Raw genomic sequence first — 16,522 nt, 5'->3', positions numbered from 1 at the left:
TTAAATCATTTCTTTCTGATAGGTTCATAAGAGTAGTAGTTGATGGGTAAAAATCAGAAGCTCACAGTATTAATGCTGGAGTCCCTCAGGGGTCCATCCTGAATCAAACTCGTTTCCTGATCTACATTAATGATCTTCCAAATCACATCATTACATTATTTGTAGACATTTATGCTGATGACACTACCATTTATGGTAGCACATCTAAGACAGTAAACGACCAAGTTCTCTCTGATTCTCTCTCCTCTGATCTTGAGCATGTTGTACAATGGGAAAAGGAGTGGCTGGTTACTTTTAATGCATCTAAAACCAAGCTTCTCTATTTACATCATCAACGTTCTGATCCACATCTGGCATCAATTGAAATGAATGACTCTCGTCGAGGAGGCCCCAAGTTTTGACAAGGGCTTGACCTTTACTCCTGATCTTAAATGGAACTCATGCATCAAATCTGTTGCCAAGGCCGCTGGAAAAATGGTCGGATCCTTCTATCAATTCAGTAGATATCTTACTGCTGATGCAATTCTCTATCTATATAAGAGCCAGATATGTCCAAGGATAGAATACTGTTGCCACATCTGGGCAGGAGCTGCTAGAAAGGACTTGTCCTGCCTTGATAGAGTTCAAAATAGAGTTTGTAGCCTCGTAGGAGATGTCCTTTTCTCTTCCCTGCAACCTCTATCTCACAGAAGAGATGTTGCTAATTTGTCTCTGCTGTATCGTTATTTTCATAAAAAGTGTTTGACTGAGCTTTAGTCTATGGCCCCCCCCCCTTGCCAAACTTTCACAAGAAATACTTGTCTAGCGGAAAACACTATTAATAATTACCCCCACTCTTTATCTGTGCCTAAACCTAAATGTAGATTCCATGAACAAAACTTCTTTCTTAGAACTGTATGCCTGTGGAATTGTCTTCCGTTTTCCTGCTTTCCAGCTGACTACAATATGGTTGTCTTCAAGTCTAACGTAAACAAGTTCTTGATTAGCCGTTCCACTTGTTAACAAATTTACCGAATTTCCATTTACTAACGATTACTATATTGTCCAATTTCTACTGCACACTCTTTAACCCTTATCCTCGAGTGGCCTTTTGGCCTTGATAAGAGGTGATGCCTATGTAAAAAAAAAAAGAAAAAAAAAAAGAACAATGCCAGGCACATAAAATACATTTGTGTGAAATTAAAAAAAAATCAGCCCAGCCATTTAGGGAACTAACTTACACACACACAAAGTTCCTTTTGTATAATAGAAGATTGGATTAGGATTGGAAGAATTGGGGAAAAGGTCAGCGTGAGTGTTAAGAGCAGAAACGCAGAGAGAAAGAGTAAAATGATTATCTTTGTAAACTATGGAAGAAAGAAAAGCAGCAGCAATTCCCATTAATGTGATATTATCATTATACACCCCTAATTGATATAATCTCCCTATTGAATCAACGATGAAATTAGTATATATTTTTATATTGTCGCTTTTTTCTTTTCTATACAAGCTCCACCTCAATTGTTAAGCTTTGCATTATCCCGATAAGTATCCTTTTAAAGAATTTCTCTAATTCTTTTTGCCTTCCTCCTACACACACACACACATATAAGTATTTAATAATTATTATAGTAAATAATTATGTCAGCCCCTTTAAGAAACTTGTTTCTTATCGTCGAGCACTTTCAGTTGAAGTAAGTCAGTCAATTTAACTCGCATATGCAGATCATCATATAATGATTAGATCACTGTGACAGATGTTAAAAAACATTTAAAATTAAATGTTTAAATTTCAACAATATTTCTTGCTGTTAATGGTGGCCGAATGAAGAGATGGCTTTGTTACTGGGTTCGAATCTGTCGACCGGTGTTAATCGTGACACCCTGCACTGATGATTCCCGAAAGGATGCAATACTAGTGTCTGTAGATATTTAATAATTATTATAGTAAATAATATATATATATATATATATATATATATATATATATATATATATATATATATATATATATATATATATATATAAAAACCGTTAATTTTTTTCATTTGATGAAACAATAACTTTTTACCCTAATTCATATTTAATGTCGGTGTGATTCTTGGCTGTACATAAAGATGCTTCAAAATAGCTCCTAATAAATCCAGGGACGACACACAACGTCAATTAATCGTCTGCTATTGTAAAGGCCTATATTTCGTTATATTTGCTATTACAATTTTTTTTTTTTTTCAATTGTATTGTAAAAATAAACTCAGTGTTGTTTGTTGTTGTTTTTTATTTTGTTAATGGATCGGAAATATAATAAAATATAACCTTTTAAAAAAGTTGACAGGTAATTTACGTCAGTTGTCAAGTGGAGCACTGGAGCAGTGGGCCACCATTTTGAACGCGAAACTACAAAATTACCGCTACTTTTACTCTCTAACTTTTATGTGATGGGACAGACTTATATGTGCAAATAAATGCAGATTATAAAGTGAAGGATATTTGTTATTCTGTAAATGCGAAACGGTGCTGTTAAGATAAAGTCGACAAATCGATTTTTTGAGTTGTTATATCGAAAACAGTAATATATCCCAAAAATTACGTAAATTTATCGAGTAGAACTACTATTGTGTTTTTATTAAAAAAAAAAAAATATCGTTAAAGACAACAAATATTGCACGCCATGAACAAGTAATCTAAAATATTAATTCCGAGTTATGTCCCCTGTGTGAACTCGTATTGTCTACTTTTTAACGCCTACAAAAATGCAATTTTCCCCAATTTTCCGTAAAAATTACTTGTAAATATAAATAACTTTCTACTCGATTGATTTTCGTAATTTTTGGATATATTAATATTTTCCATATTACCATTAAGTACGTAATTTTCAACATTACCATTAAGTACGTAAAACGACATATTAAAAAAATCGATATGTCGGCTCTATCTTAACAAGCACCCGCGGGAGGCGCGGGACCACAATAATAACACTAACAAAGAAGGGCTTAAGGGTAAAACATCCTTTGACGTTGGTGTGATTATTACAAATACGTGCAAATAATCTAATAAAACGACTGTTTCTTCAAGGAAAGAACAGTAGGCAATAATGAATCATTAACAATACCATTCATTTATTTATTTGTTTACATTTTATTGTATAAAAAGATATTTATTCAACTGCACGAGAGTTGTCTTGTCACGTGATCAGCCTCGTTTCGGTTTTATTTAGCGGCTTTCATACTTTTCTTTATAGGCACTCACAAACTTTACTCGTTACATTCCTATTCACCGTGGTTTTTCTCCTTACGCTTTGGTTGCTTATAATGTTTTGCATTGTGAAGGGTTGTCCTTTCTCTGTCGAAAAGTGCACCGACCCCGATGTCGTTTTCTACCCACTTCCTTGGCACAACATCCAGTTGCGTACAGAATGGGTGAAAGTAGCTGGTTACGACCCTTTCAACGCCAACGACGTAAAACACATCACGAAAGACCATCGCGTTTGTAGTGTGCATTTCGATAACGTCATACTAATGCTTTCTTTTAGCAGACAACAGATGTTGATGCCGACTCTTTTTCTCCCTAAAGGTAAACTTAATATAATTATGGCGAAAATGAAGTAATAGAAACCTCACAAGTCAAATATTTGTTTGCAAATGATTGAATGTATGTTAGACGACCGCATGTAAGGTGGCCTGTACAATCATAATTTTATCCGCAGTGGTAGAATGATCGTGTATTTGAAAACAAAAACTAAATAGATGATGAAAAATTTGAGGCGGAGTTCGCACTTAACTTACACAAATATTGCAGCATTTGTCAAAGTTTAAATTTTATTTAATTACCTTAAGTTATTGTGAAAATAAATGTAAAATCAATGTCCATTATTTCATAATGTAACTCTAGAGTTATCTCCCTTGTGCTCAATGTATTTAATGATTCCACGTGATTAAACAAACAAACAAACTTTTTAACGAATTTAGAAAAAATCTCACAAGTGACATAGGAAAAATGATACAAGGGGAATCTAGATGAAATTTTCACAAGGAATTTATTAAAATCTTAAATACAATGCATAAAGGATTGCCAAATTCAAAAGAAAATTATAGCTATATTTAAATGTAGATGAGCAATTAAATGCCCCCCCCCCCCGCCACCGGAGAAATTAGGGTCATTTTCAACAATAACCATAAACAAAATTTGGATGTAAAAAGAAAACAAAACAAATATATAACAAATAAATGGGTAATATCCATTGAAAGCGTATGATGGTTATATGAGAAAATAAAGCTATGTACGCATTATAAATGTTTCTTTTCTGTGGCTTATGTTATACATTAGTACATTAGGGGGCATTTCGAGTTAAAAGTCTATTTACTGCATCCATCTGAACTAGAGAAAATCATGATTTAAATGTGTATGTCTCGTCTAAATAACTAACGATGAATATCTAATATGGTCGACCAGACGGACGGGTGATCAAAAAGTCAGATCGAGCGTACCGGAAAACGAAATGAGATCAAATTGACAACTGGCATTTTTTTTTTTTTTTTTTTTTTTTTTGCTTGAACTTTGCGCTTTTCGGATTATTTTGTTACCTTTTAGGCACCTCTTGGCGGTTGAGTTACATGGCGACCAGCATATAAAACACGTGTCGCTCCCTGGTGCAGGTGCATGCGCACAGAACATGTGTTTTTTTTTTTATTTACTGACGTTACCCTAGTAACTAAACGATTATTTGTCATTTTGAAAAAAGTTTTACTGTTTATGAATATTAAAAGAAAAAAATTACTAAATATTTATTAATAATTACTCACTTTTATCGACTTTTTTTTAAATAGCATTTGCGGATGTGTATGCTGACATTAATTTTTTTAATTTCTTTTTAAATGACTTTTTATCGACTTTTTTTTTTATAATAGCATTTGCGGATGGGTAAAAAACAACAAAACAAAAAAATAACTAAACCGTTTATTCGGTTCGAAAAACGAGTAATGTTGAACGCTGCCGGGGAACAAGAAAAGATGACCGCGATGTCTTTGAAGACTCGATAATCAATTCAAAATAAGGAATAAAACAAAATGGATGCTAGTGCACTTACTGATCCGCGCTATCATTTGCGGATGGGTATGCTGACATTAATATTTTAATTTCTTTTTAAATGACGGCTTTTTATCGACTTTTTAAAAAATAATAGCATTTGCGGATGGGTAAAAAACAAACAAACAAACAAACAAACAAAAAACTAAACCATTTACTGATAATTTCGGTTCGAAAAACGAATAATGTTGAAACGCTGCCGGGGAACAAGAAAAGATGACCGCGATGTCTTTGAAGACTCAATAATCAATTCAAACTTTTTTTTTTTTTTTTAGTAGTTATATGTGAAGATGGGTATGCTGACAACAAATATCAGTTAAATTTTGCAAATATTTTTTCATTCCCCCCCCCCCATTGTGTTTATTCCGAAAGCTGTTCTTAACATGGGGAGATTGGGGGTGTTCATTCCAAAAGCCGTTCTTAACATTTGTGGAGGTGGACCTAACCTAAAAAAAAAATACCAATTTTTTTAAAATGAATATTAAAATAATTTCTCACTTTTACAAACATTTTTACATGCGCATATAAATAACTATTTTTTTTTTTTTTTTTTTAACTTTTTTCATTTAAAAATTAGTAAATTTCAATGAATAAAATAAATCATTTATCATTGGTATATGTTTTTGGTTTTGTGTGTTGAATGAAACTTTTTTTTTTCATTACAACAATAATGAAACCATTTAAATTTTCCGGCATGCGGTTAAGAGTTACGCATGCCCGGAAGATTTACATGGGTAAGGAAGGGGTAAGGATGCCCGGAAGGAATTAGTTCCTTTTCATTTACGACACAAGACGCCTTTATTGTTTTCCAAAATGCTTACAGAAATCCACGAATGGACCAAGGATTTGGAATCTGCATATCAGTTCCTTAAGGAACGGAAGATACTTGCTTCAACAATGCAGTGCATTGTATGTCAGGGAAAGATGACACTCATTAAATACCGGGGAACGAAAAGATTCCGCTGCAAAACACACAGAACCCAAACGGTAAGCTTAACGAAAGGGTCATATTTGGAAAAGTCACAATTGACTTTCTCAGATTTTATCAGTGATATATGCATGGTCTAGACAGTTACCTGTGTTTTATAGCAACTGATGTGTGCAAGTTAAACCAGAGTACCGTTATTGAATGGTGCGAAAATAACATTGATTAAATAAAGCAACGTAAGTAAACAAATTGTTTGTAAAAGTATGACCTTCACCTTCACCGAGGTGAACGATTTATATGACCTTCACCGAGGTGCGCGACTTGACACACAAAAATAAACCGCCTCTTAATCACCTGCTAACGCACGCGTCACTGTAACGTCCAATGACAACAACAACAACAACAACCTTCTCACTCGACCTGCCTTTATACCACTATCTCAATCCCTTCTCTTGCGCATGCACCTGTAGATTCCTGACAACCTCGAGACTTCCGCTTATAAAAACCCAAGTTTTGTTGTCGCGCATGCCTATACAAGGCACAAACACGAGGGCGTTTGTTGTGTTGGTAAGTACTACACTACCCCCTGATCTGATGATCACATAGAGTGCACTCCGGGGGTGGCCTCTTAGTTCGTTGGCTTTTGCGAAGGGTGGTATTTACACTCTCGGATTCAGGTTCTGGTTCTGGGTGTGGTTCTGGTTCTGGTTCTGATCCTGCCTGATCAGACGAACTACAACTACCACTCTCTTGCTCGGTGACCTCACTCATTAGTAGCTCATCATCTGATGATTCATCGCTCTCTGTAGCTGTGGGATGTACTTCACTAGCCGGGCGAAGATCGCGCACATGGCGTGGGGTTCCATCAACAAGGACCGACTGCTGGCTGACCACTCCAGATATTCGTCTTCGCTTGAACTTGGTGGTGCACCGGTTTCCAAGGGGTCTAACCCAAACTGGATCCCCACCTTGTATTTGTTATGACTCTCCTCGTCGATTGGTTGGACAGTGTCAATGCCCTTTATCCTAACACGGTATTTGTGTATGGCATTGGCCGGTGCTGTTGTTAGTGTCTTCCCATCCTTTGGTGTGATGTTATACCAATACGTGGCCTCCGTAATGGTGCATTGCTTTCTGGCAGCAATTCTCTTGATGCTGCGATGGCTCCTCTCAGCAATGTCATTCCCTGATGGCACATGAGCACATCACAGTCGTAGTCGGACACCCAACTCATTCAACAACTGCCGAACTTGCTGGCTACAAAAAGCAGCATCGTTGTCCGTCAATATCTCTTCCAGCGCACCTCGCTCAGAAAAGATAGATGACAGTTGGCGGACAACATTCGCTGAGTCCTGCCTGGTCATTTGCCGCCACACCGCAAAATGAGTGGGTCCACAGTCGATAAGGGTTAGAAAGGGCTTACCACTGTAATGGGTAATATCCATCGCTAATCGTTGCCACACATGCTCAACTTCCAATCGCTCCTTCTGCCATTGCTCAGGTGCAGGATCGATAGACTGGCATGCCTCACAGTGCTTGATGATCTGCCTGACATCCGCCCTTGTCACTGCCGGGTCCACACGCCTCGCAAAATACAAAGTTCTTTTGATACCTGGATGTCCACTCTGCACATGAATTCTTTGTATTTGGCATGAGCTAATCGCGCCAACTGCGCAAGATCGAGCAGTGAACTCCACGCCTGTCTTCACAGCTTCATACCATTTGTGAGGCACACGGGTTAGTTGGTCTGCACGATTACAGTGTGATGCCACGAGCGTTACACTCACCGACAGGTCATATTCTGATACCAGACTCTTCAGGGTGTTTAGCCTCCGCCGGATTAATAACATCAGGGATGGTTGGAATCTCACTGCCACGCCTCCATCGTAAAGTACCGTCTTTCCCGCAAACGTCCAATCCTAATACCCGTGCTCCATCCCTCAGACGTTCGGGATCCTTGCACTCCAACCCGAATTGAGCTAACTTTTCTCTGACGTGTGACGCAGATTGTACGTCTTCATTGACATACACATCATCAATATAGGCCGATGTTGCGTCCTCAGTGGTCTTTTCCTGGGACAACACTGCATTTACGATGGTCTTCATGATTTGCGGTGCCACATTCAGCCCAAAGCCAAGCCGAGTAAGGCAGTATCTCTGACCCCGGAACCACACTGTCTGGAATGGCCACAATGTCTCATCCACTCGCACCTGCAAATAAGCCTTCCGCAAGTCTACTATAGACACGTTGGAGCCCTTCTGGCGCCATTCTCTCAGCTTGCTGGCGCACACGTCAGCATCGGCAGTGTATGTCTCAATGTATCTATTGAGTTCACGATAGTTCAGCACCGGACGAACTTTTGATTTGTTATGCTGGACTACCGCCATTAAGGGAATCAGACCCTTGGGTGGTCCCAGCTTGTTGGGGTAGGGGATCAGCCATCCATCCTGGATCCATGCCTCAAGTTCCTTCTTGTATTCATTACGGGCCTCGTCGGGTATCGAGTACTCTACAATGCTATTCTTGAGTTTGGTTGGCGCCCTTCCTTCTGTCCACTTCCACGATGCAGTCCATGCTTTTTGGTGAGGGTTGTAGTCCACCTTAAAATCAGGCCGATCAATGTGAACTGCAGCACACACTGGGGTTTCCAAAAATCGCACAGTCCCATCTCTTCTGATAACCACTCCCCCCAGTGCCTTAATAGCATCATATCCCAACAGTACATCGAATCCCAGCAAATCCCCTCGCATCACCAGCACATTAATGTTTGCGGCCACACCAGAGTTTGTGTGGACTTTGACAGTTCCGGCTCCACAGCAAGCTTGCGTATTGCCACCTATTGTGGTTACTTTGATGTTCTGCTTTGTCCAGTTTCGACACAACTTGGCACTCATGATGGTGTGTGAGCACCCGGAGTCGAGAAGAGCTGAACAAAGCACTTGGTCCACGTACACATTTATTGTCGGTTGCGCCTCAATTAAATCTTGTCCGGGGAACAGGGCGGCGCTGACGTCCTGCCCCCTGATGCATTTCCCGCACAATTTTGGGATAAATGTCCATAGCTACCACATTGGAAACAGCGCGGGCGCCCCCACCCCTTGTTAGTACAATTTCTTGCGATATGGCCTCGCTGGCCACAGCAGAAACATCTCCCATTGGTCGTGGGTCTCAAACTGGGACTCTTTTCAGTATTAGTCTTGGCTGCCTGCGCCATCATTACAACCGGTTCCCTCAGGTCCTCCTCATCTCTGATAATGGCTCGAGCACGTTCTAACAAATGTTCCATGGGCATTACAGATATGCTGGTGGAAGCCCTCAACAGTTGCTTAACATGGGTGGAAAGGCCGGCCACAAACGCATACGCCAGTGTTTGCTCTGACACTCCATTGCCAAATAGAACTGCAAGTTTCTTCAGCTCCGCGAAGAAGACATCCACGGTTTCTCCTGGCATGAGCTTCCTAGTGGCAAATGTTTCGTAGGCCGTACAGGGATCCATGGCAAATGCCTTGTATAAAGCATTTTTTATACAGGTAATATCAGCCTTCTCCACAGCACTCAGTTGCTGATATACACTTAGGGTGCCTCCAGCCAATCTCAGGGGAATCACGGTATGCACCCCCTTTACTTCACAGAGGTTGCAGGTCAGCTCAACCCTTTCGACCCAGTCGACAACAGAAGTGGATCCGTCGAATTCGGGTATCAGTTTTAAATCAAACTTTGCCCCAGCCATAGTTGTCCAGGAAAAGAGACAAAATGAAATCGCCGAAATAGCTTATGACCTTCACCATCACCGAGGTGAACGATTTATATGACCTTCACCGAGGTGCGCGACTTGACACACAAAAATAAACCGCCTCTTAATCACCTGCTAACGCACGCGTCACTGTAACGTCCAATGACAACAACAACAACAACAACCTTCTCACTCGACCTGCCTTTATACCACTATCTCAATCCCTTCTCTTGCGCATGCGCCTGTAGATTCCTGATAACCTCGAGACTTCCGCTTATAAAAACCCAAGTTTTGTTGTCGCGCATGCCTATACAAGGCACAAACACGAGGGCGTTTGTTGTGTTGGTAAGTACTACACTACCCCCTGATCTGATGATCACATAGAGTGCACTCCGGGGGTGGCCTCTTAGTTCGTTTGCTTCTGCGAATCAAACTTTGCCCCAGTAGGAAAGGAATGTTATCCTGACATTCTATCACCATTTTGTGGTACTAGTGCACTTATTGATCCGTGCTGAAATAACGTTATTATTTAAAAAGCCATTCTTAACGTGGGGAGGGGAGGATGTTTTGTACCTATTCTGTACTTTAACCTTACAATTGAATAAAAAAACCATAAAACTTTAATTAAACTTAGAAATACGATTTAAAAAAATAGCGCGGATCAGTAAGTGCACGAGCACCCATTTCGTTTTATTTCTTATTTTGAATTGATTATCGAGTCTTCAAAGACATCGCGGTCATCTTTTCTTGTTCCCCAGCGACGTTCAACATTACTCGTTTTTCGCACCGAATAAACGGTTTAGTTATTTTGTTTGTTTTTTTACCCATCCGCAAATGCTATTTAAAAAAAGTCGATAAAAGTGTCTGTAAAAGTGAGATGTTATTAATAAATGTTTAGTAATTTTTTTCTTTTAATATTCATAAACAGTAAAACTTTTTTCAAACTGACAAATAATCGTTTAGTTACTAGGGCAACGTCAGTAAATAAAAAAGAAATGTTCTGTGCGCATGCGCCAGGGAGCGACACATGTTTTTTTTTATGCTGGTCACCATGTAACTCAACGCCAAAGGAGTACCTATGTTTTATTTTCTTGGTGGATATATTTTTTTTTTGGGGGGTAGGGGTACCAGAGATTATAGTTATAGATAATTATTAACAACAAAATTGGTGCAAGTCCAGATTAGTATCACTTGTAAACAAAAATGGATACTTGTACAGTTTAGTCAATACATTAAAAAATGAAAATATCGAAAAAAGTTTAAATTGTATGTATCCGTTATGGGACGAAGTTCTCTGAAAAAAAATTTCACTTAATTTCATCCAGTAGTTTTTTTTGGTTTTTTTTTTACAGCGAAAAAACAATTTATGATACCGAGCAAAATGTTCGATTTTTCAGGAAGAAAAGCTAGTATTAGAGATGGGAAGGGGTGTCAGCGCTTTAACTGGAGTTATCTCCCTTTGTCATTTCTAAAATTCAAACAAATTTTTTTAATCCAAGATTGCCGCCTTCAACGCGCTCTCATAAAAGCGTGTTTTTCCGCTGTAAAAAACAAAAAAAAAAAAAAACTACTTGATGAAATTAAGTGAAATTTTTGTTCGGAGAACTTCGTTCTATAACGGATACATACAATTTAAACTTTTTTCGATATTTTCATTTTTTAATGTCTTGACTAAACTGTATAAGCGCCCAAAAATGAGTACCTTTGATTTTCTTGAATAAAAAAACTTAACACGACTGTTTTTGCTTTAATAATTTTTTTTTTTATTCAAACGTAACAAATAAAAATTTAAATTTTGCTTGAACTTTGTGGTTTTCAGATTATTTTTTATTTTTATTGTTTTTTTTAGCCGGATTTAACTAACAGACAAAACAAAACAAAAACAATTTTGGTGCTTATGCACTTATGTTACCGTTATTTTTCTATGGTTTAAGTGCCTTCCTCAATGTTTGAAGTGTTTTTCTGACACCCCCCCCCCCAAAAAAAAAAATATCCACCAAGAAAATAAAACATAACAAAATAATCCGAAAAGCACAAAGTTCAAGCAAAAAAAAAAAAAAAAAGCCAGTTGTCAATTTGATCTCATTTCGTTTTCCAGTACGCTCGATCTGACTTTTTGATCACCCGTCTAGTCGGTCGGCCATATTAGATATTCATCGTTAGTTATTTAGACGAGACATACACATTTAAATCATGATTTTTGTCTAGTTCAGATGGATGCAGTAAATAAACTTTTAACACAAAATGACCCCTAATGTATAACATACGACACAGAAAAGAAACATTTCTAATGCGTACACAACTTTATTTTCTCATATAACCACCATACGCTCTCAATGGATATTACCAATAAATGTTACTAAAGGCAAGATAAGTTACTTTTCTACCTACCTGGATAAGTTTTTATTTATTTTTTAAAACTTATTTTAAAGCATTTTTTTCTATACTTTCATTACCAGTATTTTTTGTGTAATCATAGAGGAACTCGTGAAATATTTTAAATGGAATTCATTATAAACTATTAAAAAAAAAAACAACATTTTCCGAGGTCCTTAATCTGGATGTTTGAATTTATTTCAAACACTCAGATTAAGGACTTTTGGGAGTAATGCTGGTTTTGAGAGCAGTTTTAGGAGGTTCACCCTCCCAGACTTTACCTTCTTTTTGAGAAGAGGTTAGTTTGCTAATCGCCTGAGGCACCTTCGCTGGAGAATGCTAACGGGCTACATAGGCATATTTTACAAGGACAGAGAGCTCCTTCTCTGGGGTGCTGATTTTTCAAACTCACTTTCCGACCCTAGTGTTACATTTCTCACGCTAGGGAAGAAATAAATAACCACCATCCTTATGCAAATTGCTACATTCTCTCAACATCTTGGCTTTCCAATTGAAACCTATTTTAGCATGGACTGTAAGACCAAGTCTTATAACATTTTGTAACAAATATATAGTAATAAGTAGATAGTAATAAAACTATCTCTCTCTCTCTCTCTCTCTCTCTCATATATATATATATATATATATATATATATAAGAAGCTTTGGGTAAAAAATATAAAAACAAAGAATGCAGTTTAAATTCCAGGAAAAAAAACAACTAAATTTAACCAATAGCAGACTTAGCACTTCTAAAATGTCTACAATTACAAAACAGAATTCAACTATATAAGGACGAAAAAAATTTGTAAAACTTTAATTAAAATTTTTAAACAGAAAATGGGGATCATCAGCTGCCTACCATGTAGCTGTTTCAGAGATTTAAAAACAGAACAGCTGTAAAATAAATGGCTCTCCAGTGGAAAATACCACTTCACCAATAACAAAATGGAGATACTATACAGTTACTATTCATACTAATATACAAAAAATTGAAATATTAATAATATATATAAGTAAATTTAATAATAAGATTATAAGATCTATTCAGCAATATGTTAATTAACATATGAATTTATGAGAATAAAAATGCATAAAAGCTGAAGTACCTTTAGTACCAAATAGGCAAATAGATAAGAGGAAGGAAACCTAGCCATACAAATCTAAAAACGAATTACAAAATTGAAGCAAATTTTAATAAATTTATCATATATCGGTTATATAAGATGACTGCTAAATCACGAAACCATGTTTGTTTAGCCTAGGCTAGAGATTGCAACACCCGGTATCTTATGAAATATTGGTTTTTAAATTGATTTTTTAACTTTAAGGGTCGTCTTTATGCCGAAATATACGGTATATATAATTTGTATGTATGTAGTAATAATAGTGATATTTACATCTAGAAATAAAATAGGTTTAGGGTTTTTAAAATTCGTGCTGGGATTATCCACAAGGACCCATGGCACAGTGGTTAGATTATTTGGAAAACTGATGCTGAAGATGTGAAGAGTAGTCCAAAGAATCCAAATAATAAAATGACTTGGTTCTGCATTAAATAAATCAAAAAGGGTTGATATGCCATGAAAAAAAACACCAAATCAAATAACCGAGCATTCTAGGGTTGCTGTCCAAATCTTACAGGAGGTAGAAATAGTCCCTCAAAAGTCGGTTGGAATTAGTGTGCCCTGGAAGCTGATTGGGTACCATGACCCAACTGCTTGTTTGTCAAATGTATTCACATTGAAGGGGTACAAGTGCAACAAGTTTATCGGAGCACATGCAGTGGAAGTGCTTGTAAAGTAAGCATAAAGATGCAACGTTGCAGTGATGGGACATGAACTAGAGCTTGATAAGCAGTGTGGGAAATTAGCACGGCCTGGAAGCTGATTGGTTATCATGTGACTCAACCACTTCATAGGGCTGCCTTCTGCAAGACAAAATAAATGATAATGCTTATACAACTGCTAAACGTCATTCATACTACTTGAGTAAACTAACCTCATCTGTTTTATACAATGCTCAGATTCTAATCACATATATGAAAATTTTACAAATACTATAAACAGTAAGCATATGACATAAGTCAAAATTCTAAAAATTTTTTAACAAAAAAAATATAAATAATCATTAAAATTGCATTGTCTCCCCCTGATGTGTGCTCTTTAAACTGAAATCAAAAAAATATCCCCTTTGACAGTAATGCACAAGTGCCAAAAAAGCCTTTAACCTAACAAGTATTACACTGTCTAGCAAGCTTCAGCTTCTGTTCCATTGCTGCAATGTTGCAACCCCCCTCCCCTTGCCCCCATCCTTGTTTTATAATACTTCCACTGACCTTATTGTACTTAATTCCTCAAATACCCGTAAATACCTTGGATTAACCGGATGAGCAGCAAAATCCCTCCCTCCTTTTTTTAGGGGTCCTCAAATGCCAGAAGCCTTTGAAAATCCTTCCATGTTCCCTGTTTCCCCGACTATACCAACATGCAAAAATTTAAGTGTAATTTGAATGAACGTCTTCCTGCCCAACTTCCCACTTAGGATTCCCCCAAATAAATTTGATTGCTAATCACAGTAGTAGAGTGAATAAAAGTAAAAAAAAAAACCTATTTTGTTTTTAAAGTCCAGCTTTTAGCATGAATATTCAGTCTTAGAATAATGTGTATTTCCATAACCATCAACTATAGTCAAAAACAACCTGAAGGCTCCCTTTTGATTGGTTATTATGCCAAGATGTATGAGAGGGTGTCACTCCTTCTCCTGGATTGCCCCATTTCTTGATCCTCACCTTAACGCTTAGGCACCAAGTATGATCTGAGGATGCAGGGAAGCAGTTCCATGCTAATGTATTCCACAGATAAGAATTTCTTGGAAATAAACACTATTCATGGAACTTTTATTTTGATATTAAGCATATGGATGAAAAAAAGAAAGTTCTTTGCAGCTCCAGTAGCAAAACAAAATTTTGCTGGGAATGTCTTAAAAGATGAAACTAGAGATTGAAGTCCAGTCGAGCACCTTCTGTTGAAATAACGATAAAGTGGAAAGAGATTAGTAACATTTCTTCTGCGTGAAAGAGAATGTAGAAAACAGAAAAGATCTTCATCCACTAGATTGCAAAGTCAGGGGAATAATAAGTTCTTTGAGTGGCACCTTGTATTTGACATTTATATGGATAGATGTATGTATCTGTTAGATATTTGTTCCTTAATTATGAAAATAAAGAGGTAAAATAAATATAATATTTTCTTTTTCTTGTTTTCAGTTGAGTCCAAGAAAAAGAAACCTTTTTCATTTCCACCAACACTAACACCAATCGATGAGGTGAGTGAGTTCAGTTTATTTAATTTAAGGTCGATGGTACAGGGACAGCTGAAACTGAGTGATGAACCTCCAATGGTTTACCTCCAAGTTTATTGCTTAACTTTTTATATATAAGGCGTAATCATGTTGACACCGGTTCTCATTAGATCATCAAAGTTAAGCGACATTGAGTCTGGCCAGTAATAGATGGCTGACCGTTTGGGGATATTAAGTGCTTTATGTATTCAGGTAAGCAAGTATGACACGTTTCAAGACTCCAGGCATAGTTTTGGGACACAATTGCCATTTTAGGTCAATTTTCAAAACAGATAATGTATAAGTGTTATACCATTTTTCTAAACCAAAATTTCACGAGGAATCCAATAAAACAAAAACGAATACAAAATTTTGATGGGAAACCATGTTTTCAAGCAATTCTTTCATGACGGCCGGAATCGCACTTACAAGTGAAGATCTCACACAACTTCCTTCATGTTAAGGGGAGGATTTTTTTAAGGTAAAAATAAAAATCCATTTCTTTTATTTCTCTTTTCTATACACATATATATATTTTTTTTGACATTTGAACAAAATTAAAGTGTTGCTTTTTACATGCTCAAATTTTAAGATCCAAATGACTTCTATTTTTATTATGTATAATTGAATATAAAAAAATATATTTATTTTTGAACAGAATTAAAAATGAACCAAAAGGACTTCCCCATTATATAAAAAAATAGGAGATTGTTGCAATATTTTTTACTCATAATGGAGTAGATATTTAATTGCTGCCCACCACAGCAATATTTAGCACAAGGCCGGAAGGTGGGGATCCAAGCAGGCTCCCCTAAAGGGGGGGGGGGCACTCCTGCAATTGCAAAAATTTACGGAGTAACCCCGTTGGCATTCCCCGGTCGGGGCGCCTCAGGCAGTTTGCTCTGGTGGCTACAAAATTATAAAATCAGGAACCGGTACAGAACAATTGTCTACTGAAAACTTGTCATCTCCCGGACTTGTATAGAACAACTAACCATTGGAAACTGTTCTGAAACTAAACATGACTTCCAACTCCAAAATAATGTTATTAATATAATATATATTTAAAAATATAATAA

General features: G+C 37.0%; 1 protein-coding gene across 1 annotated transcript in view; it reads left to right on the top strand.

Moving 5' to 3' along the window:
• The first annotated feature begins 3,182 nt into the window (after positions 1–3,182).
• LOC145239755 (uncharacterized) overlaps positions 3,183–16,522 on the top strand; it is a 37,657-nt gene continuing 24,317 nt past the window's right edge. The window contains exons 1-2 of the mRNA XM_080103163.1: positions 3,183–3,552; positions 15,370–15,428. Of these exons, the coding sequence (XP_079959289.1) occupies positions 3,291–3,552; positions 15,370–15,428 (321 nt within the window). The 5' untranslated portion in view covers positions 3,183–3,290. The remainder of the gene's footprint in view (positions 3,553–15,369; positions 15,429–16,522) is intronic.

This window comes from Euprymna scolopes, chromosome 19 (genome assembly GCF_053919585.1).
Source record: "Euprymna scolopes isolate OS-2025 chromosome 19, ASM5391958v1, whole genome shotgun sequence".
NCBI classification, from domain to species: domain Eukaryota; kingdom Metazoa; phylum Mollusca; class Cephalopoda; order Sepiida; family Sepiolidae; genus Euprymna; species Euprymna scolopes.
This window is presented reverse-complemented; position numbering and strand designations above follow the sequence as displayed.